General features: G+C 46.5%; 1 protein-coding gene across 3 annotated transcripts; it reads left to right on the top strand.

The window, feature by feature from the left end:
• The first annotated feature begins 3939 nt into the window (after window positions 1-3939).
• Window positions 3940-10335, top strand: FAM177A1 (family with sequence similarity 177 member A1). 3 transcript variants are annotated; one of them, XM_073565197.1, is made up of 5 exons: window positions 3940-4127; window positions 5532-5708; window positions 7047-7122; window positions 9224-9321; window positions 9782-10335. In XM_073565197.1, the coding sequence occupies exons 2-5, from the start codon at window positions 5637-5639 to the stop codon at window positions 9983-9985; spliced, it is 450 nt and encodes a 149-aa protein (XP_073421298.1). In that variant the 5' UTR covers window positions 3940-4127; window positions 5532-5636; the 3' UTR covers window positions 9986-10335. The 3 variants fall into 3 exon arrangements, with proteins under 3 accessions (XP_073421298.1, XP_073421296.1, XP_073421297.1); XM_073565195.1 differs by having other exon boundaries at window positions 3942-4422; XM_073565196.1 differs by having other exon boundaries at window positions 3945-4422; window positions 7056-7122.
• The last annotated feature ends 1178 nt before the right edge of the window (window positions 10336-11513 follow it).

An 11513-nucleotide genomic window follows, 5' to 3' on the forward strand; every position in this document is an offset into this window, starting at 1 on the left:
TTGCCCGCTTTAACTTTCTTTTGTATTTCAGATCCGGTGACAATAATGTTAGAGCTGATGCCCTCTCTAGCTCATTTTTATCTGGGGACCAAGAGGAGAATCCTCAATTTATCATTGAACCCTCTTAGATGGTGACGGTCTCCCCTGTCGCAAATTCTTCCAGGAAAGACCCTTGTGGGTGAATCTGAGAAGCGGGTTTTGTGTCTTGAGGGTGACCCATTCAAGGTGGCTGGTCACGCAGGACAAAGGAAGACATTACATTTGATCTCTCATCATTACTGGTGGTCATCCATGAGGAAGGAGATCTATGATTATGTGGCAGCCTGTCCGACTTGTGCACGCAATAAAGTTCCTAGACGGCTTCCCACCGGTTCTCTTCTACCATTACCCGTACCCTGCATTCCTTGGCAGCACATAGCAATGGACTTTATTACGGATTTGCCAGTTTCCGAGAGTAGTCATGGATTGTTTCTCAAAAATGGCGCGTTTTACCCCGTTGTCTGCTCTTCCATCCAATCCTGAATTAGCTGACAGCTTCATTAAGCATATTTTCCATCTGCATGGATTTCCTTGCCACATCGTATCCGATTGAGGTTCGCAGTTTAGTTCCAGATTCTGGCGAGCACTCTGTAAACATCTGGATATCATCTTGGATTTTTCCTCAGCTTATCACCCTCAGTCCAATGGACAAATGAAGCGGGTCATCCAGGTCCTGGACAACTACCTGCGACACTTTGTCAATGCCCACCATAATGATTGAGTGAAATTGCTTCCCTGGGCTGAGTTCTCGTACAACAATCATGTTGGTGTAGTCTCTGGAGAGTCGACATTCTGCATCGTGTTCGGTCGTCAACCCGAGGTTACCCTCCCAGTGACGGTTCCTTCTGATGTTACTGCGGCAGATGCCCTTTCCAAGGATTTTGTGAAGTTGTGGGAGGACACTCGAGTCACGTTAGAAGCATCCTGGCTTCGTATGAAGAGGAATGCAGACAAGAGACGCCTGGATCCTTCGTGCTTCTGTCCTGGCTTTCGTCCAGGTACATCCGGTTGAAGATCCCTTCTTACAAGTTGGGTCTTCATTTTAACAGGCCTTTCGAGCTGTTGAAGCAGATCAACGAGGTCTCCTATAAATTGAAGCTGCCTCCTTCTCTGCGAATTTCAAATTTCTTTCATGTATCTCTACTGAAGCAAGTCATCCTGAGTCCCTTCTTCAAGGATCCCAGTACCACGCCCATGCCAACAGCCTCGGATGATGTTTGTGAAGTGAACATCTTGGCCATGAAGAAGGTGAGAAGCAAGACATTCTTCCTCGTTGACTGGAAGGGATTTGGCCCTGAGGAGAGGCCCTGGGAGCCCAAGGAAAATATCCACGCTCCAATTCTTCTCCGGTATTTCCTCGATGGCTTGAAGAGGAGGGGGTGTAAAGGGGGGGTACTGTTGGCACCACGCCGGCTTCCCAGCGTGTCAGGTCACTCACCCGTGCTGCAGGTGGTCCCTCTCCCCCTAATGCTCCTCATGCTTCCAGCAGCACTTCCAGCAGGGTCTCTGGCCATGTTCTAAGGGCACGCACGCATTCCCACCCTCTTAAAGGGCCAGCGCGTGCACTTGCTATTTCCTCCCCAACCAATGGTTTTGAGGCATTATGTATATATTGCTTCCTCTCCACTGGGGAAGTGCTTGAGCAACCTTCCTGTTTCAGTCTAGGTTGTGTAAAGTCGCATACAAGTACAAATCCTGTCTGCTGTACTCCAAGTACAAATCCTGCCTGTTGTACTCCAAGTGCAAAAATCCTGCCTGCTGTACTCTAAGTGCAAATCCCACTTGCTGCACTCTGAAGCAGATCCTGCTTGCTGCACTCTGAATCAAATTCTGCTTGTTGCACTCTGAAGCAATTCCTGCTAGCTGCACTCTGAAGCAAACTGTCTCTGACACCAACTCTGTCTTCTGCACTCTGATGGAAGCTCTGCCAACTGCTTCATCCAGTCTGTTCTTCGGGTCCTGCTGCTGTGCAACCATTGGGCTGCCCTGGAGTGGTACCTGGCATTCATCAAGAGCCAAGTCTAACCTCACCATCAGAGGCTCTAGTGAATAGTGAGGTGATCGCTTAGTCATGCCCCTCCAGGCTCTCCGCGGTCTGTGGCACAGCGGTTCCACAAACTACGCACGTGACAGTGACTAAGAAGATAATGCGGTTTTACCGCATCTAAGGGTATGTTCCCACAGTCAGTAAACGCTGCAGGTTGGATGCTGCGTGCATCCACAGTGTCCAGATGTTAAGAGCATAGTGGATGGGATTTTAAGACATCCCATGCCCACTATGCATGCAGGGACAGCCACGGCTTCACTGCATATACGCACAAGTGGCGCATCTTTCCAGACCGCAGCATGTCTATTTATCATGAAATCCCATCAACTGTGCTGTAAGGCCGGTTTCACATTTGCGGTTTAGTCCGCTGCGTTTGATGCGCATACATCCGCATACGTCCTGCGTACCTATCTTTAACATGGGGTACGAAGGGACATGCGTTTGTATGCGTTCAGGTGCGTTTGCGTCTTTTCGCGGCATGCGGCGGGGAGCGCCGAACGCATCTTGTTGCATTTTTTGCGGCGTCAAATATCCGCATGTGGTTGACCGTGGATGACGTGCGTAAAAAACCTGCATTATTATTATGCATTTATATAGCGCCATTTATTCTACGGCGCTTTACATGTGAAAAGGGGAATTATAGACAAGTATAATAAACATGTGTAAGACAAGGGACACACAAGTACATCAGGAGAGGGGACCCTGCCCGCGAGGGCTCACAGTCTACAGGCTGGCATTACTGGCTATGTAAATGCAAGCGTACGCAACGACATGTACCCATTGCGTTTGCGTACGCAGGAATTTACATAAGACATGCCCATTGTGTGGCTTGTATAAATGCAAAAATTTGCAGGGAAAATAGCACTTGCCTATCGTCTGCAACCGCATGCATGCATTTTTCCATGCGGTTGCAGACGATATGCTGTGGACTCAACCGCAAATGTGAACCTAGTCTAACATCTGGCCGCTGCGGGTTTGACGCTGTAGAGGTACAGAGCGTCCAAGTCTCAGCGTTTAATCACTATGGGAACATACCCTTCTGCAGTACACACAAGAAAGTGTGCTGAGAGACCGAGGTGTGAACCGCACGGAAGTGTTCGCTGTGAGACCGAGGTGTGAACCGCAAGGAAGTGTTCGCTGTGAGACCGAGGTGTGAACCGCACGGAAGTGTTCGCTGTGAGACCGAGGTGTGAACCGCACGGAAGTGTTCGTTGTGAGACCGAGGTGTGAACCGCACGGAAGTGTTCGCTGTGAGACCGAGGTGTGAACCGCACGGAAGTGTTCGCTGTGAGACCGAGGTGTGAACCGCACGGAAGTGTTCGCTGTGAGACCGAGGTGTGAACCGCACGGAAGTGTTCGCTGTGAGACCGAGGTGTGAACCGCACGGAAGTGTTCGCTGTGAGGCTGTGTGCACACGATGCAGATATACAGCGTTTCCGCAGCGGATTTTACCGCGCAGAAACGTTGCATATCTGCATTGTGATGTACAGTACCTTTAAAATGAATGGGGAAAAAAAAACGCTGTGCAGACGCTGCGGATTTTTCCGCGCGGTTTTCCTGCGGTACAAAATCCGCAGCATGTTACTTCTTTTGTGCGGTTTTCTATCTCCCCTGTCACCAAATCCGCAGGGGGAAAACTGCAATGGAAAACCGCACAAAAACCGCATGAAAACCGCGTTAAAAATGGAAGAAATCCGCAGGAAAAATGCAGGTCATTTGACCTGCGGTTTTCTTCCATTCTGCACGGAAAAATCCGCAGGGCTCAAAACTCCGTCTGCACTCAGCCTGAGACCGAGGTGTGAACCGCAAGTAAGTGTTCCCTGTGAGACCGAGGTGTGAACCGCAAGGAAGTGTTCGCTGTGAGACCGAGGCGTGGAACGAAAGGAAGCAGCTGAGCTGAATTACTGAGGCGAGGAACTCACTGAAGTGTTTTTGACGAGAGACCGAGACGTGCAATGCAAGTGGTTGAGGTGAGAGACCGAGGCGTGGAACGCAAGTTTCCCTGACAGACCGAGACGTGCAACGCAAGGAAGTAGTTGAGGTGAGAGACCGAGGCGTGAAATCAAAGAAGTGTTTCCCTGAGAGACTGAAGCTGGAACGCAAAGAAATATTTCCCTGAGGGACTGAGGCGTGGAACGCAAGGAAGTGTTTCCCTGAGGGACCGAGTCGTGGAACGCAAGGAAGTGTTTCCCTGAGAGACCGAGGCGTGGAATGCTCACACCTGCGCTTGTCCTGCACACACCGGGGAGGAGCCATTGGCTGTCATCTCGGGGTTGTTGCCCGCGGCTGGGAGCGGTCGTTTGAACCTGAAGTCTGGTACAATGGCGACTGGGGAGGTTTGTGGTTACTGCGTGATGTTTTTTTGTGTTTTGGCGTCACTGTGGTCCTGGCAGACTTGTGTTCCGACACCGAGGTGTCCTAAGTATCCTAGTACTGTGAGTGCCCCTGGCTCCCGCTACATGCAGTGCTGGGGGATATGTACATGGTGGTACATATATGGGGGCTGTACCCGTCTCACTGTTCCCGCAGGTGACAGCAGCTTCAGCTCTGCTGCATCCACGGCCTGCACTCAGCGGTGCTTTGTATTATGTACCATAGCTGTAGACCCCCTGGATTTGCGTGTCCGCCCCAGCCCCCGTGTAGCCGTCTCTCTGTGGATGGAAATGTCGGCTCGGAGATGGCTGTTATCACACAATGACCGGTCACGTTGGTTTCTGCTTTTTTTCCACATTGACTTCAATGAGGAAACTAAAATCTGCAATGAAATCCTGCTGTCCGCAGTATAACCCTGGACTGTGTTCACATGTTCCTTTAGGATCCAGATGGGGTAATAAAAAAAATCAAAATGGAAACCAAAGTCGCCATTTTTAATCTGATCCATTTAGCTTTGGTTTCCGTCTTGTGTCTGAATCTATTGTTGCTCGGTTTTGTAGGGATCTCTCTTTACTGCAGGTGTCTCCAATGTCCGCCAGTGTTGGAAGCATGTGCAGTGCTAAATAAAAGAGACCATGATCCAAATTCCATAACGTCGAAAAATGCAAGAAAGATTTCAAAAAAGATTTACGTGCTCCTGCATTTGTTTTTTTTTTGACGGACAAAAAAGTCATTCACTTCTTTGAGTATATATAATTTCTTGCTGCTCCTCTTTTCACTATTACCAGGATTTGTCTTGTGGATTCTAGCTTATAACTGCTGTAAATCTGTCCCATGTGAACAGGGCCTTAAAGGGGTTGTTCATTCTCAGAGTATTGATGACACCTCCCTCATCCGTAGGGGGTCTGACACACAGGACCCCCACTGATGACCTGTTATTTGTTCTGGCGAATAAATCCATCAAACAGAACTGCAATCCATAGTGCAGTGGTTGCTGCCGTGGTGAAACCATGGTGTAATATGCACGTCTCATAGTTTTTTCATATTTGTGGGTGTTTTTTTCTTGACACAGGATGTGGTAAATGGTGACCGAGAGTTCGAAAGTGTGGAGCTCGGAGATGTACGGAAGAAGAAAAAAATTCCTCGAAGAATAATTCACTTTGCTAGCGGTGAAACCATGGAGGAATATAGTACAGACGAGGAAGAAGAGTTGCAGGAGAAAAGAGATCTTCTGCCGACTGTTGACCCAGTAAGTGACAGTGACGTCGGATTCATTTAGTAACGGTATGTAAGTTAGAATTACAAGAGCATTGCGGGTCAGGTGAAGGTGGAAAAAAAATGTCAAATCTACTAGGCAGATGCTACATATGCTATTGGTGCAGCAGAACCAGGGAGGCTCTTCGCTATTGGAAATGCAAAAACAGCAAACCAAAATGAGGAGAGCTGGACAATCAACAACGGCATCCTCATATGTAACTGCAGTGAACAGGAAAGCAGCACTTCTAAACCCTGAAACCAGCAGGAAGGGTGGAGTGGCCGCAGTCTTGTTTTATATAGTGCCATCCATGATATTTAGTTTTATAACCGTAGATGTGAGCCTGGCGCAGTGACTATCCAGCACAGAGGTTTTTCGAGTTCTCAGACTGTTATGAATGTAAAGGCATAAATTGTTCAGTATCTTACTATTTGGATGGCCACCGATTATAAGAAAGGGTCAGATTGTTGGCCACGAGTGTGTTCCCATTACACTGTAGTCTAAAGGACCAAAGTTTTGCGACTTTTGGTGTATTTATGCCTGTCTTTGCCAAAATGGGTAGAGCATGGACGGGTCATAGCTACACCTGTGTGTCTAATTCATGAAAACTTGTGCCTCTTTAGTGGTGTAATTTTCAACAGACATGTGCTCCAGTCCCTGACCAGAGTAACATTACTGGCTGTGGCGTAGTGCAGCTGGAGGTTGAGTCTAATTCATTAAGCTGTTCTTGCATCCCTTTAATGAATTAATTGCATCTCATTTCTCCGGTAACGATCATTAGGACTGACATGCATAACGCAACTTAAAGGGAACCTGTCAACTAATTCATGCTGCCCAAAGTGTGGGCATCACGAATCAGATCCTGGCAGCATCGTTTCCGAGAATAGATGCTTTAAAGATCCAGACCGAGACTAGACTAGTCCAACTCCATTCTCAGCCGACTCTTCACATTTCTCGCTGTGGGGATCGGCTCTAGCAGTGCTGGGAGAAGCCGGCCAGGATGGTGCTGGACTATGATCCCCTAAAGGAAATATAAAGCATACTTTCTTTGAAATGCTAGATCATTTTAGAGAAAAATCTACCTGGATGAAATTGTGCTGCCAGGCTCTGGTTCATGGTGCCCGCAGGTTGGGCATCATGAATCAGGTGACAGGTTTCTTATAATGAATCTATATTAATGGAGATTGATCGTACATACACAGCATCTTCTCTGCCACATTATGTAAAAACTAGGAAACGAGACTGGATTGTGTCTTTGGTTACTTTGCTTTCCCTGTTGGTGAATTGTATAAATTAATGCTGAGCCAACAACCTTCTATTTTCTGTCTATGGTTCTTGCAGGCAAAGTTAACATGGGGGCCATATCTCTGGTTCTACATGTTGAGAGTTGCAACCTCCACACTTTCAGGTATGTCATACATTCGCCAGTTTACACTGAATTACAAAAACCATTCCTCTACCTACCTAATGTGCACGTCCTGGGCAGCTGTGACATCTAATGGGTAATGTCAGCCCAACAGATTATTTAGCTGCACAGTTACAGCAATATCTCATCCTTTTAGGCTGCCTTTTTCTTATTTTAGCCATTGAGATGTTCATTTGTCTCTCCTCATAGACGCTGTTGGGAGGGAATGGCCAGATTCAAATGTTTGATGGATTGAAGAAAAAAAAAAATCATTGCTGTTAGAGACAGTCAGCCAAACAAGTGTTAATACATAACAGATCATTGAGCTGAGCAAACATGGCAGCAATCAGCTGAAGAACCACCAGTCTAGGGGCTGATCGCATCTTTTTTGTGTCCTAAATACATTTTTAACGCTACATCTTTGGTCAAACAGGGCATGTGCTGCCCACTATGCACACTGGTCACCCATATTCACATATTATTCACTCCTAGACAGTTTGCATCGTCCATTGTGCCAACATCTGCATGAACAGAACAACTATACCTTGTGATTTGGAAAATATAAGCGCAGAGTTGTTTTACCATATTTTAAGCATAGGTCATTGGGTGCTACCCCCGCTCCTGTTACTTCTCGTGTTAAAGGTAGACTTGCAGAGTTTCCTTCTGTACTAGGGACGCACCTTGCAGAGAAATGCTGCTGGAGTCCATTGTTTAATCCTTAATTGTTTCCTGTAGTTTACACTTGCTCAGTATACAAGGTGACCGGGAGAACATTACACAATGTGCAATGTGAACAGCTGCCATTTTTGGATTTATAAGTTCAGTATTCTGGCGGAGACCACTTTAGCCATACACTGGAATAACCAAAATCAATATGTCATGGTCACCTGTTGTAGTTATTTGTCCTCCTGTTATAGGTGACAGTATCACCATTAAGATACTACTAGTTTTTTTTATGAAAAAAAGTAAAATAAACTTAAATCCATTACATTGGTAAATAGGTGAGGTTGATTCACTAATTGGATGAAAATCGTACATGTCTTCTGATGCTGCTCACCCCCTTCCCCTAAAAAAAAGTCATGTGAAAATTTCTATAGACTACATACTCTATAATGGATGTGTGCTCTATCTGGAAAAAAAAATACTGATAGAACATGAATGTGAAACTGTGATGTGTGAATGGGGCCTTAAAGGAAACCTGTCATAGTGACTGCAGTTAATCTGTAGGTACTATGTTGTAGAGCAGGGGAGCTGAGCCAATTGACATACTGTATAGTCTTGTGAGAAAAGATTCAGTACAGCTTGTTTTTTTAATCATTTAAACCTCTGCTTTCTGGGATTTTTTTTTTTTTTCTTTTTGTATCTGGGCAATCCTACTTGTGGTCCAGTGGGCGGTCCTATCAGTGATTGACAGTAGTGATGAGGGAACATGCTCGGATGACGTGTTATCTGAGTATCTTCGGCGTACTCAGATAATATATTCAAGTCCCTGCGGCTGCAGGTTTTGCTGCGCCTGTCTACCGCTGCAAAACCTGAAGCCGCAGAGACTTGAATATATTATTCGAGCATGACCAAGCTATTCGGATAAGACGTCATCCGAGCACATTCCCTAATGATTAATTGACAGCTGTCTCTTCATGCACACTTATACACAGAAAGCTGCCAGTCACTGCTGGGACCGCCCACTGGACCAACAATCCCAGAAAGCAGAAGTTTAAATGATAAAATTCCAGTTTATATTGAATTTCTCATAAAACTATATATCCACTGCTCAGCTCCCCCTGCTCTATAACATGGTGCCTGCAGATTGGACCACACTTTCACGGTGATAGGTTATGTTGCGTTTGTAACTCCTCATCAGGATATCAGTAGGATAGGTAATAAGTTGTAGTCTTGGTCCAGCCCTGTTAAGGCTTTCCATTGCAGTAATGTGACATTTTGGAGATAACCCCCTGCCCTATAGTTGGCTCTGTAGAGATGCAGGCTGGAATAGCTACTGTAGAACCTAGGGTGGGGACCTGCTGCTGTAATACTGACATTGGGATTATTTTTCTCTTATTCTTAAATGTAATCTATCATTTTTTTTTCTTTTTTTTTTTTTCAGTTTGTGACTTTTTAGGAGAAAAAATAGCATCTGTTCTGGGGGTCAGTACACCAAAGTACCAGTATGCGATTGACGAATATTACAGAATGCAGAAAGAGGTATGTGCGGGCCGTCACCTCCGCTCAGACCCGTGTTCTCCTGGGCATATACAGTATGTGGGGATTGTAATAGAATACGAGTGTGTACGGTCACCTGTCATCTGACGTCTATTACTGCCTGCAAACGGATCATGTTACTGCCGGGATATGCAAAACCTATAACCCTAGATGGGAACTGTGCAGGTAGCGGGATTAACGCGTGTGACCCTCAGGCTGTGACTTTAATGTTTGCCATAGATATAAAAAAAAAAACAATTATCAACTCGTTGTGCAGAAAAGAAGAATCTTGTAATGTGCATTATTAATATGAGTGCAGCAATTACTAAGCTGTCGTAAGAGAAAATACAAAAGCAGTCATGGTCAGATTGATTTGCTGACATGCACAAAGTAGTAAAATCAGCCTATAGGTAGGCAATATCTTTTTCTGTTGAACAATAAAGTACATCTCTTTGGTTTGTAGGTTGAAGAGGAGGAAGAAGAGAATGAACTGTCCGAGCAGGCAGAGAAACAGTACCAAGAGCAGAACGGGCAGCAACACGAGACCAGTCCTCAGTCGGAGCAGCCTGAAGCCGCCAGCTCCTTTGTCAATATCAGTTTTGTAATGGAAGGAGATGACTCTGTAAACTTGGCACAGAAGCAGGAACTGTCCGCTGTCCCAACTTAGGAGCAGGAGATTGGATTTCTTGGGGGGGGGGGGGGGAAAGCAACACCTGCCAAAACTGTGCCTTTCTATGTTACTCAAGTCCCAAGCGTCTGCTAATTCTTAACCCTCAGCATTCTGGAGCCGTCGCATACACAGGGTTGTTGCTTCTTCCTTGCAGTTATTGAAATATTTGAAGGGACCACTTAAGCTGTTCGGGCTCGTCAGCCATTTGTAAAATTCTAGAGTACACATTTATTGTTGATATATTTAACATTCAGCTAAACATTTGTATATGTCTTTATGTCACTTTCTTATGCCCCAAAGTAAGTGTCCACCATTAAACATCTTTGTGTTTTTAAAAAAGTTCAAAATTCTGTGCAGATTACTTTTATTTATAGACGTTGGAACTTCAGTTTCAGAGCACCAAATCCCCTCCATAGACTTCTGTTTAAAGGGAACCTGTCACTGTTTGACCGATATGAGATACAGCCACCACCTTTCAGACCTGATATACAATATTCTATAATGGAAGAAAAAGACCTTATTATACTCACCTTTGGGGCTGGCCGGTCTGAGGGGTGTCGCTCTTTGTCCGGTTCCTCCCATCTTCTTGTGATGTCATCCTCCTTCTTGCTTCATATGGATGACGCATCCTTACGTCATCCACACAGTGTTCCCTGGCATGGTGCTCCTGCACAGGTGCACTTCTCTGTACTGAAGTGTGCAGGTGCCGGCGGGAAAGTTTAAAGAGCCCCAGGGCCTGTGCATTGCAGTACTTTCCTCCGCCGTGGTCAGGGCAGAGAATCGCCTGCGCCGGAGCAAGATGCTGGGTAACACTGGATGGCGTAGGACGTGTCATTCATATGAAGCAAGAAGGACGACGGCATCGCAACAAGATGGGAGGCGCCGAACCAGCGACACCCCTCGGACCGGTCCGCCCCGCAGGTGAGTATAATAAAGCCCCGCAGGTGAGTATAATAAAAGCTCTTTTTCTTGTCTTGCAAGCCATGTTGGGGGCTTATATACAGCATATTAGAATGCTGTATATCAGAGCTGAAAGGTGGTGGTGTTATCTCATATCGGACAAACCTGGTGACAGGTTCGATTTAAAAGATAACATTTTGGCTTCCTGCAGCCACCAATAGAGGGAGCTTATTAAGCGGGAGTCACACATAGCAATCTCGCTAGCGAGATCGCTGCTGAGTCACAACTTTTGTGACGTTACAGCGATCTCACCAGCGAGATCGCTGTGTGTGACAGCGATCAGCGAGCGGCCCCCCTGCCGGTATCGCTGATCGCTGCAAGAAACCTTTGGACATATTTTTGGTCGCTGGTCTCCCGCTGGCCAGCACGCATCACTGCGTGTGACAGGCGGGAGACCAGCGATCAGCTGTAAAAAATAGAATTAAAATATAGTTATTCTCGCCTTCCGACGTCCTGCGCAGCCATCCCGCCTCTCTCCACGCTCCGGTCCCAGTGATCCTTTGCACGAATGACCGCGAGACTTCGCGCTCCCGCGAGACCGTGACGTCTCGCGGTCATTCTCGCA

Source organism: Dendrobates tinctorius, unplaced genomic scaffold (genome assembly GCF_039654945.1).
Source record: "Dendrobates tinctorius isolate UK_male_01 unplaced genomic scaffold, ASM3965494v1 ptg000574l, whole genome shotgun sequence".
Classification (NCBI taxonomy): domain Eukaryota; kingdom Metazoa; phylum Chordata; class Amphibia; order Anura; family Dendrobatidae; genus Dendrobates; species Dendrobates tinctorius.

Coding starts and splice junctions, on each gene's coding strand:
- FAM177A1 (XM_073565195.1), top strand. Junction 5,709..7,046: donor TTCTGCCGACTGTTGACCCA/GTAAGTGACAGT, acceptor TTCTGTCTATGG/TTCTTGCAGGCAAAGTTAAC. Junction 9,322..9,781: donor ATTACAGAATGCAGAAAGAG/GTATGTGCGGGC, acceptor TTTGGTTTGTAG/GTTGAAGAGGAGGAAGAAGA.